General features: G+C 33.1%; 1 protein-coding gene across 2 annotated transcripts in view; it reads left to right on the forward strand.

The window, feature by feature from the left end:
- GLRA3 (glycine receptor alpha 3) overlaps nt 1-7,617 on the forward strand; it is a 184,456-nt gene extending 176,839 nt beyond the window's left edge. For both annotated transcript variants that reach the window (XM_001498316.5, XM_014737750.3), the window contains one exon: nt 4,134-7,617. In XM_001498316.5, the coding sequence (XP_001498366.4) occupies nt 4,134-4,412 (279 nt within the window). In that variant the 3' untranslated portion in view covers nt 4,413-7,617. The remainder of the gene's footprint in view (nt 1-4,133) is intronic.
- Nucleotides 7,618-26,618: the final 19,001 nt, after the last annotated feature.

Below are 26,618 nucleotides of genomic sequence, written 5' to 3' on the forward strand. Positions count from 1 at the left end.
ATACTTTTTCCATCAGTGAAACCCAGCATGGCAACTACAAGAGCAAAGGTACCTGTGAATCATATATACCCTCCTGCCTTCCCAAAGGAGGGCCACACGGAGAACTCGTACCTGAAGGACTCCCCTAATCACAGTGTCTGCCAGAGTTTAGGTCAGAGGATGGTTTGGTTGGGTTCCTTTTTAATTATCATATGGCAGCCCAGGTTTGCTGCTTCCCTTCACATAGCTGCTTCTTCTAAAGAGCTGTTCCATTTCACAGCAGTAAGAGAACAGGGCAGCGTCCCTTCTCAGCACAGATTCGTACCACCCCAGGCCTCACCCACTCCAAAGGGTCATTGATTACACAACTACCAGTATTTCCTGAATGGCAACACTGCAGCAAGTTAGGAGTTATCATTCACACCAAATATTGCTTTTCATGCTGCAGCATGCACAAAAATTATCAGCTCCTAAGTCAATTAACTTAAAGACCCTGGAAAGCATGGATTGCCAAGATATCTGTTGGTACTTCTCAGCAAAGAGACTCGGTTCCTTTGTATTACAATTGCTTTGTCCAATATGGTAGCTACAAGCCACAGGTGGCTATTGAACACTAGACATATAAAGTCTGAATTGAGAGATGTGTTAAAATAGACATTGATTTCAAGGACTTAGTGCGAAATAAAGACTGTAAAATATCTCCTTAATTTTTACTTTCAGTAAATCTAGGACATATTGAGTTAAAGTATATGTATTACTAAAATTAATTTTGCCTGTTTCTTTTAACTTGTTAAAATGTAGCTAATGTAAAATTTAAATTCAAAATAATACACATGGCTTTCATTTGTGGCTCACAGTGTATTTCTTTTGGACAGGGCTGCACAATAGTCACTAGTTTCCAGTGTCTTGTGTCTGGGGTTGTGGAGAAGTGACACCAAGATTAAGTGCAATGTACTTCCAAGTCCAACTGGACTTTTGTTTTCATCTTGAGCACAGGCCATGAAGCTGCTTGCTTTACTGCTCTCATTTCTCTTTTCTCCAAGTGGTTTCAGTTCTCATGGATAATCAATTAATAGGAGACAAGGAATTAATTGAATCATGACAACTTTCCCCTCAGTTTTATCACCCTGGTTCTCCTCAGTTTTATCTCACTGATCACCCATCTGCCAATTCAACAAGGGGTAAGTCTGTGTCATCCACACTTCAATAGTAAGATTTATCCCCAGTTACTTTCCACAGAGCATTCAGGGCAGAACAGTATCATGTTCTCATCAGAACTCCCTCCCAGAACTTTTGGCTGTATTGAGTCTGAAATGATCTGAAAGCCAGGTCAGCTTGTTGCCACCACTGAGATTTTGGGTGCAAATTGTCAATGAGACCCTCCAGACACTATAGGCCTTAACTTCAAATAGCCTTTTCTCAGTCCTCAAGGAGCATGTGAGGCAGGCAACACATCGTACATAGCATCTTCTTCTCATTGGGAGACCCGGCAGTTAAGAGCACAGCTTCTTTTACCCCTCACCCACACGGGTGTGTCGATGCAGCTGCCACAAAAAAAATCAAGGCATATGTCATCACCTCAACACAGAGAAGCCACAGCCTTCATTTCCCACAAACTTGTATACCGTCCGGTCACGTAGGCCATAGGCCTTCGGGCCACTGCACAGCCCTGCAGACACTGTCCTTCACAGTAAATGAAGCAAACTTCACATTCCTCGTTTAACTTAACTCTATTGTTTTCAAGGAAATGATGCTGGAAGGATCAGAAGTCATTCTCAGCAGTCCTGAAACAGCCTAGGCCTGATGTTAACCCTTTACTCACAATCAGTTATGTGGAAAGATACAGTTGAGAAAAATACAATTGTTCACCAAATATGTTAAATCTTAAAAGGATTGTCTCTATTTTGAGATGAGTGGTGGGGGGTCTCCAAAGATTTGAAAATAATAATTTCTCCAGAACAAATGGTTATAAATGCAGTCTGTGGAGGAAGATGGTTAAAAGGTATGAATTTCCCGTTATAAGATAAATAGGTACTAGGAATGTAATGCACAACGTGATGACTATAGCTAACACGGCTGTATGATAGATAGGAAGGCTGTTAAGAGGGTAGATCTGAAGAGTTCTCATCACAGGAGAAATTTCTTTTTCTTTTCTTTTTATTGTATCTATATGAGGTGATGGATGTTAGCTAAACCTATTGCAGCAATCATTTCACAATGTATGTGTCAAACCATCATGTTGTACACCTTGACTTTATAAAGTGATGTATGTTCATTATTTCTCAATAAAACCATGAAGAAAGGTAGTCAGTGGGTTCTACTTTACTAAACACAGCAGCTAGAATCCTAAAGTCTTAGCATTTTTGTAATCAGTCTCTCACGTGGTTCAACCAATAGGCTAACACCTCACTGTAAATGCTTGTTGAGAAGTTATCCTTTGTCCTACTTTGAGATGGATGTTTTTGTACACATGGGTTAATGTAGTTTAAAAGGTTATTTTTATATTTCAGCATTCAGCTGGTTTGTACACAAAAATTGTCCAAATTATCCAAGTGACCTATGTTTTCCTTCTGGAATGCAAATACAAGCCTGATTTACTAAATTATAAGGATGTTGTTTCAGCACTTACATAAGAAAAGTTTAATTCTCAGTATATCCACTTTTTTCAAAATATAGAAAATTCAATGCAAACAATAATTTAACCTTGAAATGCCCATGGAAGCTAAAAAAGTTGCAGCATAAATGAACATCTTTATTCAAGACTACTGAAAAATCAATTTCCAATTTTTGCAAGATTATAACAGTAGTTACATGTAATTTGGATCATCAGCTTTTATTTCAGACTTGTTTGCTCAAAATTCAATTGCTTATACATCTTACTGTTGAGATATTTTCCAATAATTATGTTTTTGTTTTTCAGGTGGAATTGCCTTACTTCATAATTACCCCAAAACTATTTTATACATCATTCCATCAACTTTGATCATGTTCTCATCTTTAGAATCCATTTTAATTTCTATTTTTAACCTTCATATTTTGTAATATACTGTTCATTGAGCCTCAACTTTCACAGACCAAAAATAATTTTTTAAGAGTTTGAGTCGATTAATTACTTTTATCTCTTATGTTATCATTATAAATTACTTTCATAAAAGGAGAGCTATAATAACTTTATAAAATGTCATCTTTTAAACTTTCAACTTTAGTAGCAAAAAAAATCCAATTAACTGGCAGCCATATACTGTTACATTCTAAATAAAATCATCAAATTAAATTATTCAAGCATGAATTTCATTACAAATTATTACAGACATCTACCAAATTTTCCTATCGTGAATACATTTATCATACTTTTATTAAATAATTTTTCCTTTAAATATTGGTTTTCTTTTCATGTACATACTTGGAGAATTCTCTTCAATTTGCAACATTTAAGAGAAAAGTAACAATACTTCTTATAATATGTTATAATTTTCTTTAACGTTAAAATACACCTCTGTCAAATTACATTCATAATTTAAACTAAATCAATGTACCTAGAAAGCAATTGTATATAAACTAGAATATGTGACTATCTTACAGTCTTCTGACGGATTAGTGTAAAATATAGAAGTAGCATTAAGTGAGCATAACAAAAACTAAGCAGTGTTGGCGAGCTAGACTGTTTTTTCCAATGGAGTAATGTAAAATTTAGGAAATAAGCATTGAAAAGTTTGCCTCCATACAAAAGAAAAGTTCAGTCAACAATCCTGGTATTTTCCCCTTTGACATCATATACTTGCCCATTTAGATACATAATGTAAAAAAATCTAGGACATGAACATATATAACATAATATCCCGATAATTTTTTTCTTGCTCAATTCATTTAGATATTCTAGCAGTATGTAGACAATACCAGGATGTTTAGTTTTTCATTAAAATATATCATTTGCGGGTGTCATATTTCTTAATGGACACATCTATTAGATGCAGGCTATATCAATAAAACTTGAATGGGAAAGAAAGCAACTCATCTTTACATGCTTCACTTATCTTTTCATTATAATGATCTTAACATTTATAAAAATGAAACTGAAGTCATGATTCTGAAATTCCTGTTACATATGCTTTATTCTATGACTAAAGTGTTTTCTTATGTTTTTCTTATGACAGGATGATGAGGTAAGGGAAAGTCGATTCAGCTTTACAGCCTATGGAATGGGACCATGTCTGCAAGCAAAAGATGGTATGACCCCAAAGGGCCCAAACCATCCTGTGCAGGTAATGCCAAAAAGCCCTGATGAAATGAGAAAAGTCTTTATCGACCGGGCCAAGAAGATCGACACCATCTCCCGAGCCTGCTTCCCATTAGCCTTTTTGATTTTTAATATTTTTTACTGGGTTATTTATAAAATTCTCAGGCATGAGGATATTCATCAGCAACAAGATTAAGTCTCTAGACACATACAAGTACAAATCATCAATTCAAAAGAAGGTTTCTTTGCCATAGGTGTGTGTGTATGTGTGTATATGTATGTGTGGGTGGTGTACAAATGATGACCATTGCATTAAAATGGCATATGGAAAGGTATTATTAGAATTTGCTATGCAAAGTCATGAAGCAGATTAAGACTCTTTTATTGGATAAAAAAAGATATATATTATGAGGATTCTATTTCATATTAAAGATTATCTGTCCTTTCACAGTAAATCATATAAGTGGAAGTATTACTGCCAATGTGTTTGTATGTTATATATCACATAATAGGACACATGAAAACGCCTTTGGAATTCCTTGATTTTTAATTCAATGATATTAAATCTTACAAAAGTAAAATTTGAAAAATGAGCTTTATAAAAGGAAAAGGGGGAAATGTCGAGGATAAAAAAGTTAGTAGTTTTGGGCTTTAAAATATTTTCTTATACTGTAGTTACAAAATAAAAAAATAATCAGTTAATTCAGTGCAAAACTCACTCAACAGTAAAGAGGATTGTACATACAAATGCTATCAGACCAACTTATATAATAACAAAAGTAATTTCAAATTAGAAGATTAAAATAAAGACATCTATTGTTTAGATACTAAACTTAATTCTTTAGAACACTAAATTTCCCTCTTTGGAAACTTAAAACAAATGGCTTAAGAGATCATATTAAATGCAAAATCTACTTTTCTGAACTTTCTATCTCTATGAATGAAGTTGGAAATATTGAAAACAACGCTATTGTTTTTAAAATAAGTGTTATAGCTATGTATTTTTAATGATTTCCAAACACTGAAAAATTCAAGCCAGCACCCTTGTTTTGTTAGATATTTAATAGCTGCTTAATTGTCTGTATCGAATTGTGTTTAATGTTTTGATATAATTAAATGAAGTTCTGTAAGACTTTTATATTTTAGCTTAGAATACAAATTTAAAATTTGGGATTATAGTATTTACATTTTGATAAAAATGAATTTAATGAAAACAAAATGGATTTATGAAAGATTTTTTAATAAGCACAGTTTTCCCATCGACATTATGTGAATTCAAACTCCTAGCTTCAAATGTAAGGAGGGAAGATTTTAACTCTAAATTATATTAAAATATCATTTCTGTAACGTGAAAGTTGATTGTTTTTATATTTCTTAATTATGACTTCAATATATAAGCCATTCACTAGATGTGAATAATTTTAAATATAAATTTTTACTTAGACTCTATCAGCAACCCCATGGAATTATTTCAACTACAATGGGACATTAACTCATTTCATGCAGTGTAATTAATTCAAATATAAGATAGAGGTCTTAATAATTACATTGATCCAGACTGATTTTTTTTCAGTTTTGCTACTTTTTGCATTATTTTTATCATTAAAGTTGTATTTTTAAAAAACCTTAGGATGCTTTTTAGACATATTTAATTATTGGTCAGATTTGCTAAATGGAAACTCAGTGTACCTAATTATTGACAGAGAAAGTTTTAAACATTAACAGAACAATTAACTCAGATTTAAGATGGAAAAATAAGCCAGTTCCTGGACCAGAAAGTACTATTTTCTAACCTTTAACTACTCTCAAACTAAAAGCAAGAGCTGCCATTGAAAGCTAAAAATTTCTCAGTGTTATTGAACTTTGGTCTAACTAATTGTATTTTTTAAAAATATCCTTTCAAAAAGTAATGTATGTTCAGCAATTTTTGTTAGTAAAAAAACAAATTCCCCTTCTTTATGAGTAATTTAAAACACTTTTAGAAAAAAAAAAATCATGTTTGGCACTAAGTGCAAATTCCACAACCAAAAGAAGTTATTATCTACTTTACTTATTTTGAGGACTGTGTACCCAAAAGTTAAACATATGTTTCTTCATTTGGTGTGTATGAACCAAAATCAAGGAAATATGTTCTTGTGCTAAAGATAGATTAGAGCAAGATATGCTGTTTGTGTTCTCTGAAGATAGACTGGGCAATTTGAAGTAATGATAAACTACATAGTCTCAATATGTCTCTGAAATATTGAATACAATTTTCTAAACTTCATACATCTTGTTTCAAAAGTTCTCCATCATTGCTTAAATTAAGTGAATTCTGCCAGAAGCAAACATAAATGTAATGAACTTATGTCCCAAAAGAAATTCACAGACATCACTTGTTTTCACATTTGAGAATATTAAAAATGTCTCTTTTTTTAAACTTGAAACTTGGAATGTAAAAATACTAGCCATGAGACAACTTGTCAACAGGAGTGTTGGTGTGGTAGAAATCTATCTCAAAAGTATTACACTTGGCTTGGGTATATATACTTATCATTGTCTTACTACACTAAGAAAATACTCTGACAGCCTTCACTCATAGAGGCAACAGTGACAAGGCAAATATGGCTGAATCCAAAATGTTCGAAGGAATATGTCCCCTCTAATGAACTCTTATAGACCCTATAAAACTGGAAAATTACATTGTAATTAAGATGCCAAGGTAGTATTTAACTCAATACGCTATCAAACCCTAATATTTAAAATTGAATCAACCAAAAAACTATAACTGGTGAGAAAATAAAAATGGATGCATATACATTGTCTATCCACACATAACTTGGATTCCTAAATGGATATGCTGACGTATTTTGAAATAGCCACATTAGAAAGTTTGTATTTTTGTGTATGTAGTTTATTTCACTTTTTCTGTAATTACGTATCTCAACCATTGAAATATATGGTTCCATTATATATGAATTTTTAGGAAACTTTGTTCCTTAGCATATACATACCATCCTTCTGTTTTTTTCCCAACCATTAGCACTGGAGTTTAACTACAGCAGGGACCTAGAGCTTTCTTTGCTACTTAAAATAAAATACAGAAAGAAATGGTAGAAGCAAGAAAGCCAAGGGTCTTTAAAACTTGTCCCACCTTCCAGATGCTTCCCCATGACAGTTAGTCACCTGGAGAGCGCATCCAACCCCCAGTTGCTGTGTTTAGGGATTATCATGACTACCTAGTCTTATTCTAGAAACAATTTGCATTCTATGGAAATATGCTAATAAACTTTACCTTAATTTTGAATTATAAATGCTTTAAAATCTACGTATCCCTGAAATATGAATGCATACATTAGGTTTATGAATTCCCAGGATCTTATAGAAGATAATGTAAATTTTACTTTTAAAAAAATGAAAAACTTAGCCAACATGTTTAACAGAAGAGAGTAGGTTGTTAACTACTTTACCGTTCTGCGCAACTTAAGTGGTTGTGAGAAAAATAGGTGTATCTTCTATACCATTAATTCCCTTTTCTGAATGTCTTTCAGCCTATTTTTTAAAACATACTTTTCAATTCTTAACACGATATACCTCAACCTGCTAGTCATATCAGAGCACTGAACAGTATATTCGTTGCTAAATTTTCATCTCATCTGTAAAGTAGACATTCTATGAAATGGACTTGAAGGAATATGGGACTTGCCAATATCAAAAGTAGAAAATACTCTCAATACTAAAAGTAAGAAATTGGCAACACTGAAATTCACAGGTGTCCCCTAACAATAACTTAGAGTACTCTAAGAATGAAACTCTGAGAATGAAAATAGGCCATAGTCCTTAGACCGATCACTCATTAAGAATCTTTGAGGTCATGTCTCCTACTCCAAAATAAATTTCACATACATTGCAACATAGATAATAGCAAAAATTCTCAAAATTTATCAGCATATACCATCTGTATTTCTCATCTAGTTGATGCTGAACTAATGAAGAGAAGCAAGCCATTCCAAGCGTACAGCATAAATTTATATATAGTCCATCAGTATTCATTGATGCTGGCAAGGCAAAGACGATAAAATATAAAATAATGGACTTAATTAAATCACATTAAGAGAATAAGCATGGTTACTACCTGCAAGGCATTGATTTTAACAGTCTATTCAAGGCAAATATAATCAATGGATAGATAACCTATAAACTAATAATTACCTTAGTTCACTGAGGGGATTAGTCAGGAATTGTCTTAGTGACTCAGAGAATACTTTTTGCAACATTATAATTGCAAGCTTGTCTTTTGAATTATACTCACCTATTAAGCACAGTTATGATAACTACATTTTCTTATTAATTTGGATATTCAGTTCTTGAATTAGACAATTTTATTGCCTAAGTTTGGCTTCTGGACTGAATTACAAGCTATGAGATATTGAAACTTTCAGCACAATCCATTCTGAGAGACTGTAAAATTAACTTGTGTCATCAGTGGCTGGCTTCATATGCATTTCAGAGAAGAATTTAGTGGCAAAAACTGCACAATTTTTTTAAGTGACAAATTTCAATATCTCAAAACTATACCCCAAATTTTCTAATCTGCTCAAGCAAAATTAAAGGACTTTCTGGTGCAGTTTCTTAAATAATTTTCACAATACCACTTTCTTTAGCTGAACCTGTCTGAATAATGGGCAGTGGAAAGATACAACCTTGAAGATTAGAATTCTATAAAAAATTGAAATTTTGAATATGACAACCAAGTCTTGTTCTCCACAATGCCTTCATAATTCCTTACTGCAGCCTCTAATTGCGGCCACAATGCCTTTCAGAGCACTTCAGGAATAATCGTGTTCAGCTCAATGACCCCTGAATAATAACTTTTAACTAAGCACACCGTTACTCTCTCTAGTTTCCATGACATATTTTAGACTTTGACGTTTATCAGTTCATCACTTTGACGTTTTAAAGAGATGCTAAAAATGATAAGAATTACAGCTTGTGGCTGTAAGACAATCTGGTGCTTTTCAATACAATATTTTAGAAAATATGGTGTGTATGGACACACAGGTTCCCTCTTGATTGAGTGCAAATAAAATACCCATAATGCCAGTTAAACTTTTATTCCCTTCTAAGAGATGTTTTCCTCAGCAGATACATTGGTTTTTATTTTCTTGTTCATGTACTATAAAGAGTGGTAAAATATAGCAATCCCATTTTATTCTCATTGTTATATAAATTCTTAGGGAATAAATGAGCAGCATATACTATGAATTGCATTAATTTAATTAACTTTAAAATTAAACTTTTGTCCCAGTCCCCATTTCTCTTTAAAAGCTACTTGTATTAAAAAGTGAACTTCCATAGGGAGACAGCAGCTATTCTAATTACTTATAAAGTAAAGTGATGCATATTCTTCCATAACAAAGATGCTTACAGCTCATGTGTAAAATTTAACTCCCTAGGATTTGAAAATAACTAGGGCAGGGAAAATATTCTGGAGATGCTTCTCCCAGAAATCAGGCCAAATGATAGAGAAATCCCAAGCTAGTAGCTAGGATTCTCTTCCTCATTATTTTTTTCTCTACACTGTCCATCTCAATACTGTCTTCATCTCCTTCCTTTTCCGTCTCTTACACACACATGCATACACACACAGACATGTATAATCATTTGGTATTAATGGGATAAATTCATTCAAATTGGAAACACAAAGGAAGACAACATTTCTATAATTCTGTGGCTTGTTTTGCAATATAAATGATTTCCAGTGGGAAATATGAGAAGTGTAGTCATCTGATTTGGTCGTCTCTTAATTATGAAACCATAATATTTTGCCTTAACAATACATGAACAAAGCTATAAGGATCAAATTTTTCTTTAAGTATTAACAATAGAATTCTAAAACAGCACTTGGACTATCTTTGAAAATAACTTATTAGTTGTCAAACAGTCCTTCCAACAGACAACTACTAATAACCAGTAATATTGGATGATTTCATAGTGTCTTAATAGGCAATTTTCTCAGTATTTTTTATGGTTCATACAAAAGCAAAATAAGAGGAGAATTTTAAAGGTGATGGAGTATTATAAGAAAAGTAATGATTCTGGACCATGGCTATCCATCAGAATCCCTTTTGTGTTTTTAAAAATATATAGATATTAGTGTTCAAATAGGAGATTATGATTCAATCATTGGTTAAACAAATATTCATCAGGCACCTTCTACGTACCTGGCCTGTTCTCAGTGCTGAAGTCAGTGTGTTTGGAGTAAGACATGAAATTCTGGATTATTGATAAAGTTCCACAAGTGAGAACAACTGACATGAACATACATAAACTTATTCTTCTAATAAGATTTGATTTTACATTGAAAATTTTATAATTCTTTCTTTCTTCAAATTCATTTTAGTTATCTCCCATTTGTGTCCTTAGAATTAAAAATAAACCTTTAAAGTGTTTCAGTTCAGTTTCACTCCCGATGTCAGAATCTTCACCATTACATTCCTGGTACAAAATTATCCACAGTCTCCTAAAACTCTTAGAGCAACAGGTAGCTCATTACTCTGAAGGCAGCCTCTTCCAATGAGACATGGCTCTAACTGATAAAAAAAAAAGTTTATCTTCATCAAGAAATGAATTTTACTTCATAAATTCCAAATGTCTACTCCATTCCCTTAAGACAGCACATAATCTATTTTTTCATATCTGCTGCCTATGCTTTTGCTATCAGTCAATATCCTTCTTCAACCCCATATCGCTAGCTTATTCTTATTTAAGACATTCAGAAATGCACTTTAAGTGTTAACAATAATTTGGGGGTTTATAAAATAATAAATATAAAATTAATTGTCTATTTATATAAATAGAAATTGATAAAAATCTCTATATAAATTATTTGCTCTCACTTAAAATGTCTTCCTATAACTTAGCAATAATTTTAAATTAAATATTTAAAAATATATTTCATGGTATGGAGAGATTATATAAAACCCTACAAAGTAGTATGAATTTTTAAAAGCTATTAGCCAAACATACTTCATATTTTTGGAGTAAAGCTATAATAAAAATATAAATGAATGAATTGTTTTATTTTAATAGTTGATTTTTCTCTGGGGTGGTTTTAGCAAAGGTGCCTTCAGGCAAGCCCACTGAAATATACATTATCCAGCCTGGCTTGGTAATGTGAATGAAGAGGTAAGGAGCTGTGGGTTAAAGGCCAGGAAAGGATTTCAGCTGTAAGGTTGTATTTGAACATGCTTGAATAATTTTGCACATTCACTTTCATCTCTATGAATTATGCAATGGCCATCCTTTAAATTTGCATTTTAATGTATGATAGATGATAATACTGAAGGGAAAAATAAAGTGAAATAGTCTGCCATTCTATGAATATTATATAATATGCTGTGGAAAAGAAAATGTGCCATATATTTTCAATGTACCATCTTAGTGTCATATACCGTGACTTTATTAGTGAGCTAAAATGTGTAAAAGACTACAAAAAAAAGTATTACTACTTTATGGTGTTAATTATTTTTCTGTAGGTTTAAAACTTGTCTTCCTGAGTCTGATATCTGCCTGTCTTCCTGTTCAGATGAAGTCATATTTTTTCAGGAAATTATAGTGAAAATATATTTAAAAATTTATGCATGATTGTTTCTCATCATATTATCTTTAGTTCAATTCTGCAACTAACAAACTACTTGGAGTCATTTACTCCTGTATAGTATATGGTATTCATCATGTAATTGTAGATAATTTGATCAAAAACAATAAAAACTAACACTTTCCAAGAATATGGATACTTCTTTTATTCCATTTTTATAAACAGAAAATTTTATCAAAGGATCATGTGGTTTTCCTGACAAAAGTCATACTACATTTCTGTTCTGATGAAAACTTACGTCTAGATGTGAAATCCAGTAATATATCATTCAGAGAAGTCTTCATATATGCATTCCATTCTAGGAAGAGTACAATAAGGAGGATGGTAAATGGAACTTTTCTATTCAGAATAGACTGCGACAAGATGCATTACTACCCAGAAAAATGATTTGACATTATTCTACTTATAAGTTTTGTTTATTTGAAAGCCTTTTCGTTAAAATCTGTTTATTGAATAAACCGCTTTTACTTAGCTTGCCCATGGAGATCATTTCAAAATGGAATGTTAGTCATTTTTCTTTTAATCTGGAAATTCAGCTTGGTTTTTCCCTCTACACAATTAGGCTGGAGTTTACTGATAGTACAATAGTTAGTAAAGAGATAAGAGAAAAATTAATGTACAAGAAACTTAAGAAAATATTGCAGCATGGTGTATGATAACTTGTCTCTCATTTTTGGAGTGACTATAATTTATATGTTTTTTATAGTTATTGGCTGCTCAAGGTTCAGGGAAGTTGGTAGACTGAAAATTTCTTGCTAATTTGGCATTATGATTTTCGCTATGAGCTGGCCTTCAGTAACTGCTTGAGTTGCGCTTGAATGGTTCATGTCATAACATCAGCAGAAACACTAGACTGAAATGCTACCATGGAATCGTACGATGAGGCAAGGTGATCTGTAAGTACAAATGCTAGAGGTATCTGTAGGTGACAGATGCCTAAACAAAATGTATATGAATAAGTGTATTGTAACTATAGCTTACTGGCAAATTATGATTTTAAAATCAATGTGTACTACTATGGTTTAAAATATTTTCATTATTCTCATTATGTTCACCGTTTTCAATACCACTAAGTAGATGCTCAGTAGATGCTTTTTACCCAATAGTGTACTGCTCTAAAAAATTCACTTAGGCACACAGTTAACTGGAAGCTGGGCTGTGGAAGAAGGCTCACCCACAGTCCATTCTGTGACACCAGGAATGAGCTGTCTGAAAACTTGTTCTCCAAACAATGAACACCAGTTAGAAATCAAATGACAATGTTTGCTGCTGTGGTGTAACCCAATAGCTCTTAGTCTTCAGAACAGGTCTCTGTCCTGAAGCCATCCATAAGAAATCATTCTTTCCAACTTTTGAGTTGGTGTCAGATTCTATTTCCTTCCGAGGGAAAAAAAAAAGACTCTTCTAAATGATCTATTATAGAAATAATTGTATTTATAGATTTATAAGATCTTTTTGGAAACAGTTACTTCCCCTGAAAAAATGTAATTTCATACAACTTGTCTTTTCTTGAAATACTTAGTCTATGAAAGATCATTTGTATTTCCTAAGTGACTAATCAAAAAAAATATATGGAATGAAATATAAATGGGAAACAAAGTGAATTTACTCAAATTTCCAAATTATGTGAAACAGACTGGAAAACCCAAAAGCATAGATTTATTTCTTAATTGCCAGAAAGTTGCTGATAGAAGGCTGATAATGGATTATTAAATCCCTTGAAGGAAATATACTTTTAATCTGTTACACTGTATTTAAAAATACCAGAATTGACACGAGAAGTCTACTGGGGATAACATTGTTGTCTCTGGGAGCTTCCTCTGTTCTTCTCCTCATCATCAACAAATCTTTGTGAGCCTCTAATGATTAGGACATGAAAACTTCAAGGGGGGGCAAACAGGACAGCTTCTTTCATGTTCAGGAGCAAATCAAGGAAGGAAGTAACATTTGCAGGAACTGCGGCTTGTGGACAAGAGGCTTATCTTATGTACACTTCATGTTAGCACTGTTTTTAGGTAATCAGTAACCTCCAAACAAGACTCGTGTTTTCTAAAATTATGGAATTTAAACTGATGTGTTGCATATAGTAAGTTAAAATATTTTTCCAATTCAGGTTTTTGGCTTATTTTTCCCCTTTTTGAATGAATAAGAGGAATGATGAAAAATAAATGAAGATAGTATATTCTCTGTAATTTACTTTGCATCTAAAAAATCAGAATTCATTTACTGATGCTGAATTGGTTATGTTAGAAATTTCATTTTCATATTGTCTGTGAAAGTTCACTAATGAAAATATTGGGATAAATGAGAAAAGATTTATTTTATATCATAAAAAAATACATCTAGGGAAAATATGTTCATATGACTTATTCACCTAATGGACAACAGAATTTGGTTTCTAAAAGGAAACTTTAAAAAGTAATATTAATGTGATGGCATTTAATAGTGTTAGCATATTTTTGTTAACTGTTCTTGGAGTTATTTATGCTAAATATGTGTACCTTTTAATATATGTTATGTATTAAGCAACAAAATATGATAAACTCACATGCCATTATTAGCATGTTTAAATTCCTAACTGATCAAAGTGTTTGATTCTTATGGCTCAGAAATGCAATTACAGAATATGAAAGGTAATATACAATTGGGTATTTTAATATCATTATTTTGTTCTCTGAGTTATTTCCTAAGTGAGATGGCCTGAACCCCTTTGGTATCCTTAGTAAGCATTACAGCTACTAACTCAGTACATACTGAAAGGTTTTCATTAACTGAAAAAATAAACCACAGACAGTAACATGCTGTGTGTTACATACCCTTAGTTTCAAACAAGTCCCCTGAATTGTCTAAAGAACAATTACTTATACCAGAATTGGAGCGTTTTTCTATTATCTGTAAATTAAAAATTTATATCACATTCATAAGATATCTAAGGCCATTATATTTTCAAAGATTACTCAATTTTTTATCTTATAAATGTAAGCCACTCTGGGCCCAAACCACAAGATGGCTCCCTCTCATTGGTTTGGGAATTGTGAATGTCATTTAAAATGATGAGACTAATTTCACTAATGATTGTGGGCAATATTTTGGCATAAAAGAACGTATTAAGGTGAAAAAAGTTATACAACATCAGTATAATCTTCCTTTTTAACTGTTTTATTAAATAGAATTTTGGGGGCTAACCTAATCAAAACCCTTATTTTATAAGTGATGAAATGGATCCTAAAGATACAAGGCAATTTTGTCAATGCTACTGATCCTAGTAACTATTAAAGCCAGAGCTACACTCTGAGTCGGACCTTGTTCTTGCTCTTCAAATTGAGGTAAGAGGGCCCTAGTTTGCTAGGATCAGGAGCTATGAGGTAAATATTAACATCTTCCTGGAGGGACAATTTTACTATGAAGTTTAAAAAGTATATGTCATGAAAGAAATATAAAGTTAGAATGAGTATAAAATGTAAAAAAGTAGAAGAGAAATTTCGGGGTTATAGAGGAAAATCTGCCTCCAGTACTCATTTTGTTTTCCAGTTTCATTAAGAGTTCTTGGTGGAAGTGTTTAACCATCTATGGGAAACATGCAGTCTCTCTTGAGCTAACTTAAGAAGTATAAATATAGGGTAGGCACTGTTGAGGGTATATATTAATTTTGAAGTCAAGAAAACATGTGCAGGGGTCTCATCACTATTTATCTCCCAACATTAAGTTCATGCTCCACTTCCTTGTGCTTCATTTTATGTCAACTTACTCTTCCACAATTGACTGGATGCTGAAAGGTTGAAAGTGCTAGATGTAGGGACAACTTTCCATGAAAGGAAAGGAGGAGAGACAAAGAGAATTCTTACTTCATGTTTTCACCATGCCAGCCTGTGCAAAACCTCCGTCTTAAAACACTGACATAACCAGTTTAATTTCTTTGATGGAGTTAACTGGCCACTAATACTGTAGAAGATAGAGCCCCAGCATGTCAAATATTTAAGAGAAGTAATCCATGGGAAATTAAAGTATGTTGTCAAGATGACCGAATTTTAGTCCAAGTATATGTCATTTGCCTATTTCAACGTATGATTAAAAATCTGTACCCTCACAGTAGTGATAGTGCCTTAATTGTGTTATTTAAACCACAAAACAAAAACTTTGTTTATTGAGATGTTTCCTTTTACTATTTCTTTCTGGCTTTCAACAAATGGCTATTTCATTCTTAATTTCAATTTCCATTTTGTAATAAAAATAACAATATTTTAATTAGACATTAAAAGCTTTCATCTCATGCATGAATCTCTAATTTTCAAACTCATTTTGATAAAATTCCTTGATTTATCTTTGCTCTCTGTCAAAGAAAAATAAAATAGACTGTAAATCAATATTATTGTAAATAAATTTTACATGTAAATAATTTATTGTACATGGTAAAATTATAATTTAGGAAGTAAAATTGTAAACAATCTACCCCTCCTACTTCAGAATAGCTGAAAAACATAGGAATTGGCATCAGAGACTATGCCAAGTCTGCTAAAATTATGATCTAGAGAAGCAGGTATTGGAGAAAGTAAACCTGAAATTATTTGAACTGAACTAATGTTTAAAAGTTCTTTGGGTGCCTCCATGCTCTTCATTACTCACCTTACACCTTTCTTTAAGTATGTATTTATTCTTCAATAAATTTATGACATTTTTATTGCTCGTGTGATATGGAGTTTAAAAATTGAAACTATGCGTTTACTTTGTTTCTGTATATTTATTAATAATAAAATTTCCTTAACATATTTTTGCAGTTCATAAACTCTGCTTAGCAGTCATTTTCAAAAACTGGAAAGCAAGCACATCAAACAAATGATAGTCATGGTTGAAATAAATCACAAGAGTTCAATGAGTAAAATAATTTTATATGACTCTGGCAAGTTAGAAGCTATTACAATAAAGTGAAGTTGTGTTTAATTGAAATGTTCCAAGATAAATATGTTCTCTCCCTGTTTCTCTTCTAAATTCATACCTGCCCTATGTCATCCTTAGGTTTTGGAATTTAGGGGCTATTAATTCGGTTCAGGGTCCCTGCTCAATATGTACCATACCAAATGAGACCATTGGTCCATGTAAAAGTAATCTAGACCTTAGGGGTAGGCTAGCAGTAGTCCAGTTACATCTGAGCCAGATTAATTTTCTCTAGTCATCTCTAGTAAAAAAAATCAAGAGTGAGAAAGTGCTCAAGGCCAAAAATATGCACATTATCCTTTGCTATAAATGCTGAAAATCATAGCCTTTTACCTAGTGTTAGACCTGTTCAGTCACCTACACCTTTCGCTAATCCTAGCAAATGTCACTCCATACATGAAACCATGAGTAAGTTGTTTCTCATATACAAGACTAACATTTTTTACAGTCTCCCTGTCAATGGATTGAGTTGAAAGTTTAGTAACGAGAATTGGATCAATAGAAAGCTCGTATGTTCTCCCTATTTCATAGCTCTAACACCACAGGACTATAATTCCTCCATTTCCATGTCCCCATTAGAACCACATTCTTTTGAGTAGGGACCCTGTGTTATTTTTGTAGCATCAACATCAAGCACTTATTTAGTAAATGATCAATAAATATATGGTTGTTTTTGAAATTAATGAAATAGATCAAATTACCAAATGTTGGTTATTGCAGAAATTGAGGCATATGATGGATTGTCAAGATGCTCATAGCCTAGCTTCTTTAATAATTTCCTTTAAAAAATTAAATATAAATATTCTGACTAGACATAAGTACCAATCCAGTTTATGGCATATTAATTTGTCTAATGCTTATGTCCATCTAGATTATATGGAGTTGAATTACCTCTTCAAAATAGATAAAATAATGCATTTTAGTGGACCCGATACCTCTCACAGTCAGAATCTATGGCCCCTAATATGCCTTGAAGTTGGGAAGTTGAGAGGAGAAGAGCATTTGGGTCACAGTGTAATAGAAAATTTTTATAGGAAACAATGTGGCTACAAAGATCATTTAAAGATATAAAAGGCATTTATTTGTCCCAGAAAATATTATTACAAGGCACACTTTAATTCTGATGTCTAATCTGTTAATCACATTGTTCTCAATGTTATCAAGATTCAAATTTGCAATCTTCTAGATTATTTATTATGATTTAGTCTAAATATTGTTACCCTTACAATTGCTGAACTTGTTTTCCTGTTTGATTTTTTTCCAAATTCCCTCCAACCCTATCACTCTAGATTTTTTAAATTGGTGAACTTATTTTTAATCAATGTTATCCTCTATTTATTACTTTCTTACTGAAAAGAAAACCAGAAAAATTTTTCTCCCAGACAATTTTGCTTAGTTCTTTGTTAGACTATAATGTATTTATAAATATGACAGGTATGTAAGCTGCCAGCAGAACTCTGCAAAATGGGCTCAGCACACACACAAACTACTCAGACATGTAAAAAAGCAAGTAAGTGACAGATTTACTAACATTTGCAAAATGTTTCCTTGGTAACAGGTTCATACATTAGGGAATAAATTTCAAAGCCACCTGCAGCATTTCAAACATTTTAATTCTTTTGCACTAATGAATTTCAATGGGACATGTTCAACTTTGAGTTTTAACAAACACGACTCCAATGAGGCTACCAGGTAAATATCAAAACCATCTGTGGGATCTTGGTGAATTACATCAAAATTCAATACGTTGAAACAAAAAACAAGATAGATCATAGTCAAAATTTTTTTGTAAGTGATTTAACGTAAACATAATACTTTGTGTTCAGTGTCTACCACTGTTGTAAATTGAGGCAGAATGAGGTCAACTGAAGGTTGTATATGCATTTCAAGTATCTACATATTTTCAACCATTTTTCACAATTCCTTGTGATAAGACAACCTAAAGAAAATCAAAAAAACAAAATTGAACCTAAACCAATAGAGATTTACCATGTAGCAAAGGTAAGAAAACTTTCTCAATAATATTATATAACAAACAGCACAATCATCTTTCAGAAGAATGGCTGTACTACCTGGAGGCTGGTTGTGTTATGTCAATTCATACCGTAAATTCATACCGTGACTCAGAGCTTATGGCATTTGAAAGATATGTTAATATGTATATCCCTCTGAGAATTACTGTGATTCACCATGGTGTTGCTCTATATGATAATATGTGCTTCTATAATGATTGCTGGTTCTGGGAAGATTTCAAGAAAGAACAGTTATTACCTTCTGATATAAATGGTGACCCACGTAACCAGCACCATTATCACTTCATCATCCAATAATACTTATGGTCCCAGAGCTCTAGATACTTCTGATGATGTATATGAAAGACTAATAGAAACCCTGCTCTCAAGAAAATAAAATTAACTAGGAGATGCAAGAAAAGGACTAGATTAGAAGAATCATATCCATATAAATGTAATTACTTAGAACACCAAGGGAATTCTACAACAATTTTTAAAATACAGCATAGAAAAGTGATTAAGAATATGAATGTTGGAGCCATTGAATTAAAAACTTGATTGTATCATCTGCTAGAACTAGATGGTACTACCACTATAGGTGGCTATTTTAGGCAATTTTTTTTTTTTACCTCTTTATGCCTTCATTTCTTCTTCTGTAATATTTAGATGTGTTTAGAATTTTCATAAAAATTTAATGAATTGATATTTGTAAAAACAAAACACCTTAAATAACACCTGTGAAAATGAAATAGAAACAGAGAGCATTTTTATTAGTTAGACTCTCAGACTGCAAGGAACAAAGGCACAGTTGTATTAATCAGGTGATAAAAGTTTATTATAAAGATACAGAGAAAATTATACGAAAATAATCTTGGCCACTGGAATGTAAACTTCACAAGGGTGAGAGCGCTTCTGTTCGTTAGTGAATCCCCCACTTAGAGTACGCGCCAGGCACATAGACCAAGTATTTTTGGAATGAATAGTGAATGAAGCACAGACAAGCTAGTACTCCTAGACATTGGAATGTCATTCAAAATATAGACCAAAACACTGGCAGTAAGTAAGCACCTGGTCACACTCTCACAGCAGGCATACACTGCTCACTGCTCCCCGCGGCTCGCTATTTCAAGGCTATGGTCCTCAAATAGATTCTGTCTTTACTTCAGCTGCTCCTGTGAATAATGACTCAGTCTTCCCCAGCTTTTTCTCTGTGTATAATGACGTCTCCAGACTTGTCATTTCTCTACACTGTCTTTCAGCTTCTTCTCCCATTACCAACTACTAACCTTCTCAATGGGTCCCCTAGTCAAACCCCCCAAAAGCAAGAATTTAATTGGTTCAGCCAGTCCCGGTCCAATATAGTCTTCTTCTACGGGGCAGAATTTTGCACCTAGGTTCTCTCTTAGTCTGTTAGCCACTTTCTAAACTAACTTAGTTTTGTTTAAGTAACCACTCCTAGTTTCATCGGCTGTGGCCAAGAGAAGAGAGTCATCTAGTATAGAGACAGTAAAGACGGAACATGCAATCTGTGTGGAAGAAAACTTTAAGAAGACTGTGAGGATCGCATTCATTTGAAGGATTCCTAGTGAGGGACTGTATGAAAAACAAAAGCTTACTTTTCCTATCCAAGACAAACTGATAAAATATTATGGTTTCATTCAGGAAAGGAGGAAAACCGTACAGTATACTAAATAATAAATGTGTCATCGGGGAGATGTAACCACTTATATGTAAAGGAATACCTTACAAATAGTTCAACCACCAGGAATAGTTGTAAGAGGGGTAAAACACACACATACGGAAGACTTACCCCGTTATTCAACAGTCTTGTCACCAAAATAAAATGAGACTAAGTAAAAACTTAAAAAAATAGCATCAGATGTCAGGGATCATCTGTCCGTTTACTGATCTGTTCTTCTACATATGAAAATCCTTCAAACAAAGCCAAATGTAGCATGCGGAGTAGTACTTCCACAGATGTGGAACACAAACTAAGTCTCGCTGTGGCATACATCGAGCGATTAAAACTCTTCCTATGGTCACTTAAGTATAGCACTCCTATTTTATTTTACACATGAACATAAATTAAATAACTTAACCACAGATCACATCTTTAACAGCATTTATTAAAATAGGTCATCATAGCTCAAAACTACCACCGGTATCATTCCTAGGGTATATTTCAAATTCAATTTTTCTTCAAACTACTTCGATTACAACCTGACTAAAAATTTTCCAATTCATGCCACGTTAGTACTATGATCAGCACATGAAAAACATATTTTTTAATGTGCCCTAGATGTATCTTTTTTCTTTTTTGATGAGGAAGATTGGCCCTGAGTTAACATCTGTTCCCAATCTTCCTCTATTTTGTGTGAGGGATGCTGTCACAGCATGGCTTGATGAGTGGCTTGTAGGTCTGCTCCCAGGATCTGAAACCGCAAAGCCCAGGCCACCAGAGCAGAGCACATGTACTTAACCACGACACCACCAGACCAGCATCCCTGGATGTTTCTTATTTAAGCAGAGAAGTTCTAAAATGAGAAAATAAAAAATGTCTGTGTTCTAAGAATTAAGTTGGCATTTTAGAAACATAGAAGAAATCCCCACATCATCTTCTGTTTTCCTTCATTTTACCTCTCACTAGGCTCTTTACTAGTCATTTATGCATAGTTTGCCAGTCCTCTCTTCAGCAGCTGCAGTTTTCTAAGCCTCTCATTTATCCTTTGTCTTACTAGATTCTTTTTCCCCCAGCTGTATTGAGGAATAATTGACAAATAAAATTGTACAATTGTACAAAATTGTAAAAATGTACATTATGATTTGATATACATATAGACTGGAAAGGATTTCCACAATCAAGTTAACTAACACATCCATCACCTCATATATTTTCCTTTAAGAAAAACACATTCTTAAGAATAAATTACAGAAATTTATTGCTTTAGCTAATTTCTATAACATCTTTCATTGAAATATCACTCACATACCATAAATTAACATGTACAATTCAGTGGTTTTTAATATATTCACAGAGTTATGGTGTCATCATCACTATCTAAATCCGGAACATTTCATCATCCTAAAAAGAATGCCCATACCCATTACCATTCGCCCCTCCATCCCTCCTACCCCTCCTCTACCCATTGGCAACCACTGATCTACTTTCTGTCTCTAGGCTTTGCCTATTCTGAACATTTCACACAAATTAAATCACACAATATGTGGCCTTTTGTGTCTGGCTCCTTTCACTGGGCATACTGCCTTCAAGGTACATCCATGTTGCAGCATGAATCACTATTTTACTCCTTTTTATGGTAGAATAATATTCCATTGTAGGAACATAACAGCTCTTGTTGATTTTTTGTTACAGCATTTAGAAATACAGTGCACAGAATTGCTGAGACCACATTGTGCTGAGCATCTTCCGAGCATGAATAGATAAACAAAAATGTCATCTATAAGCAAACACGGTTCAATTGTTTGGGCTAAAATAGTCAATCAATTCAGTTAACAAAACTCTAAAAATAGCAACTCAAAATTTGATTTATCTGAACACTCAACTCAGAAAAGCATTCCATATGGGTATAAAGTGTTCAAAAAGTACAATCTGCAATAATAGCTGATTCTTAATCTCCTCATGTTTTGGAGAATTGTGTCTTATTTGTTTTCTTTGTTAAACAGAACCTTTTAGTTGATAAGGAAACAATCTAATATACTGTGGATCTCACACGTGTTCCCACCCGTAATATGAACACATTCCAGCCATCGTGCTCCTCAGATTCTTTGGGATTAATTAAGTTATATCTGCAACTTTTTTAGTCAAATTACAAGATTATAGTATATTCCACTATTTTAAAACATATTTATTGGATCCTTGGGGTGTGCTAGATTTTGTGCATGATGTAAATGTATCCAATGCTACTTCATATGGCCATTCTAAGGCAGGAACATATGATTGCCATATGTTAAAATTATTATGTAATTTACTAAGCAAGTACTATATAGACATAAAACTGTTAAACTTCAATCAACCTATATACTTGGAGAATGGGTGTTCCTGTTATTTTTTATTTTGAGTATTAACATAGAACTTAAGTCCCGCTATTGAAAATTTTTCAAAAACTTGATATTTTTCTTTTCTCCTTTAGTAAGTATAATACAGTAAGAAAGTAAAACTATGTTGTTTGGAAAGATGATAATTTAAATGCGAAAAGAGAATCATTCTCAATACAACTTTTGTTGTGTGGAAATGGATACAGAAGTATATAGGTAGCAAATATAAATGCTTAATTTACTTTTCCTTTTGAATATTAAATCCAAGAAAGTAAATCCAACTATATATCATTAGTTAAGGCTTCTTATTACTTAGTTACAGGTTAACTTAGGTTTTAATTTATTTATGAACTTTGTAATTTAATTTTTTTGGATTCAATCTTTTAATTTGTTTTAATCTCTTTGCTTTTTCTTGCCATATTACTTATGATATGGTGACCACAAAGATTTTTTTTCTGTGAGAGACATGTTTCATTTATCTAGTCAGGAAGCATGTCCAAAATTAGAAAAGGGAGAACAAACAAATGAGGGAAGATTCTAAGTGTATAGGTCATTGAATGAGAAAATGTTTCCTGTAAGCAATATGCTAAAGTCAACTAAGAAAAGATATGTTTAGCACAAAAGGATTAAAAAATCAGAAAAAATGATGAATTACATAAATTAACTTAGGGCTTTTAACACAGCTATTGCTCCCATGAGTTATTGTGTCTCACGAGGAGACACAAGAGCTGAATTCAACAAGAAACACAACCAATAACTCCAATTAAAGTTCTATGATGGGGAAAAGAAACAGCTCATCCACTTGAAAGTCTGATAACTTTCTTATTGGACAGGAAAGATGATGAAAATTGCTGTTTTTCTGGGAAATACCTACTTTTTTCTGTTCAGAGATCTATTCCACTTAAATCCTTGTGAGAACTCTTAGATTGTGAAAAAACTCCTCTTGCTATTATAGAGAGTATCTTCAAAATGGTGTGATTTGGCACTACTCAAATTAGCCAACTTGAATTCACTGCTCATATACTGATCTAAGTTTGGAAAACTTCTTAACCCATATGACTAATACTTTTTTGAGAGCCACTGAATTATTTGCATGGAGAGTTATTGGGGTCTCTCCAAGACATAAAACAGTATCATTACCATATTTATTCCATAAAATTTACTCATGTATTAAAATGATATTGGATCTCCTCAAAATCAAAGATTTTAGGATGATCGTTATGAATTAATACATCACCCATATCATACTTATATCTGGATTTAACCTCACTTATTCTATCTGAATTTATCTCCCATGGGCAACTTTATAACTGCTAAACCCAGTGGTCACTTTTGTGCCTTAACTTTTCTGGACCTCTCCATGGCAGCTATCTTCAATTTTAGCTCTCTTCTCAACTCACACTATATGGTAGTCTCATACCATTCTATGCAAACAAAAGCTTCAACTGTCATCCATGTGATAATAATTATCAATATTAACAACCCAGTTCACTGACCTGGGTTCTAAATTCCCCTATCTCCATCTGTATACTTCATAGACTCATTAAAATAATTTCTAATGCCAGACTTAAAATAATCAAAACCATAGCTTCTTGTATTCTCTGTCTCTCGGAAGCATCACTGGATTGTGCCATATATTTTCAAGTTATCTGAAACTTCTCTCGCTCACCACCCTTTGATTTAATTGGTCATTGTGTGTTTTGATGAATTATCCTATATCTGTTCCCTCTTCCACTGTTATTGTTCAGATCTTAATCCCTTCTCATATGGATTCCAAACCATTCCCATATTGCAAGTTTTCAGCACCCATCAATCAGTCCAAAGGGTTAGTTCTAAAAAGACAGACACACTTTAATCATGTCACATCACTGCTTACACTTCTTTAGTGGAATTCTACTGCTGACAAAATATTTAGGAAGACTTTTGTGGTCTGGAAATCCTACTACTCCAGCCCTGTCTCTCACCTGGAACCTACAAATAACTTTTGCTTTAAATTTGTTGAATTACTTACAAATTTTTAAACATTACCATATTTCGGGGAGGCCTTTATACATGGTATTCTCTCAGACTAATATATGTAGTTAACATCATGTTGTCATCTCACAATGCTCATTCCCCTTGGAAATTATTGTCAAAAAGTTTACAGAAACATAGTACGTATAGTAAACCCAGGCTTCTCTACTGGGCTCTTATTCCTGACTTCCAAAATGTCCAGTGTATACATTAACAGCTATTCCCTTATGCTATCATTCTTTTTCTTGACTGTCTTCCCGCTTTACGGTGAGGTCCTTGAGATCAAACTTTATTTTCTAAATTTCTGTACACCTATGACTAACACTTCAACTAAAGATTAGTAATACACAATAAATATTTTTTGAATAAATAAAATAGTGAATACAATGCAGAGAAGTATAGAAAACCCTCAAGAATGGCAAAAACACAATGCAAAATACCAGCTTCAACATTATGAACAGTGTTACCGAATTTATTTTATATGTATATATAAAGCAGAGGGCAAAATTTTCCACTTGCTAGAAACAATGTGCTTCCTTCTTTGATATGACTCAGCATATGAAAACATTAGGAAAGCCACAAATGCGTAAGTGGCTTTAAAATTAAATTTAAATTTAAATTAAATTTAAAATTAAATGTGTACGTTCGGTACTGTAACATTCCTTGTTACTTTTTTGTTTTTGTTTTTGAGATATGACACTTTTTCTTTTATAAAAATCATAGTACATGGGGCCAGCCCAGTGACGTAGTGGTTGAGTTCACACACTCCACATCAGCAGCCAGGGTTTGTGGGTTTGGATCCTGAGCACAGACCTAGTGTCAAGCTACACTGTGGTGGCGTCTCACATAAAATAGAGGAAGATTGGCACAGATGTTAGCTCAGGGCAAATCTTTCTCAAAAAAAAAAAATCACAGTACATTGAATGAACATTAAGCCATTGAATTTTAATGTGTATATGTGATAGGGGGAAATAACCTCTTTTTATTATAGTTCCAGTGGTTACAAAGAAAGACCAGAAGACTGAAACTGGAGACAGTTAAGAGTAAATGATCGAGAACGTGGATGTTAAGCCCACCAAGATTGGCGCAGGTCCCAGATGAACCACTGACTTAGTGGCTCTGTGAGTGACCATTCCACACCTTAGTTTCCTCAGCTATAAAATGGGAATAATAAGAGGACCTTTTTCAGAGGGTTGTGAAGTATAAATGAGGTCAGGCACATACTGAGCTTAGTCCAGTGCCTAAATGGTTGTGTTGTTTTCCTTTTTGTTTGTTTTAGCAGATAGATTATAGAGACACACTAAATATACATAAATAAACAATGTTCTACGATTTTTTATTTAAAAAATTTATTAACATTTTGTCTATTCTTTTTAAACATTTCTCGGAGGCTGTTCTGTGCCCTCTGCTGTGTTCAGTATTACTGAAAGTTGAATGACACAGCAAGATAGGGTCTGCCCCTGAGTAGTTTATGACTAATGGGAGACATAGGTAATAAAAAACTAGATTGCACTACAATTGTAAGCTCCTTGAGGACAGGGACCATATGTTTTCATTTAACACACTCTCTGGCACAGTGTACGCAAAAATATTTGTTGAAAGAAGGAAGGGAAAGGAAGAGTAGGATGAAAAGAAATAGAGAAGATGATGAGAACAATTCTTAGAAGATGTAAAGAAAATGTGTTAAAGATGAATGAACCTTCAAATAATCAGTCTGGAAAAAAGGAGACGATATTTGCGATTAAGTTGT

Source organism: Equus caballus, chromosome 2 (assembly GCF_041296265.1).
Source record: "Equus caballus isolate H_3958 breed thoroughbred chromosome 2, TB-T2T, whole genome shotgun sequence".
NCBI lineage: Eukaryota > Metazoa > Chordata > Mammalia > Perissodactyla > Equidae > Equus > Equus caballus.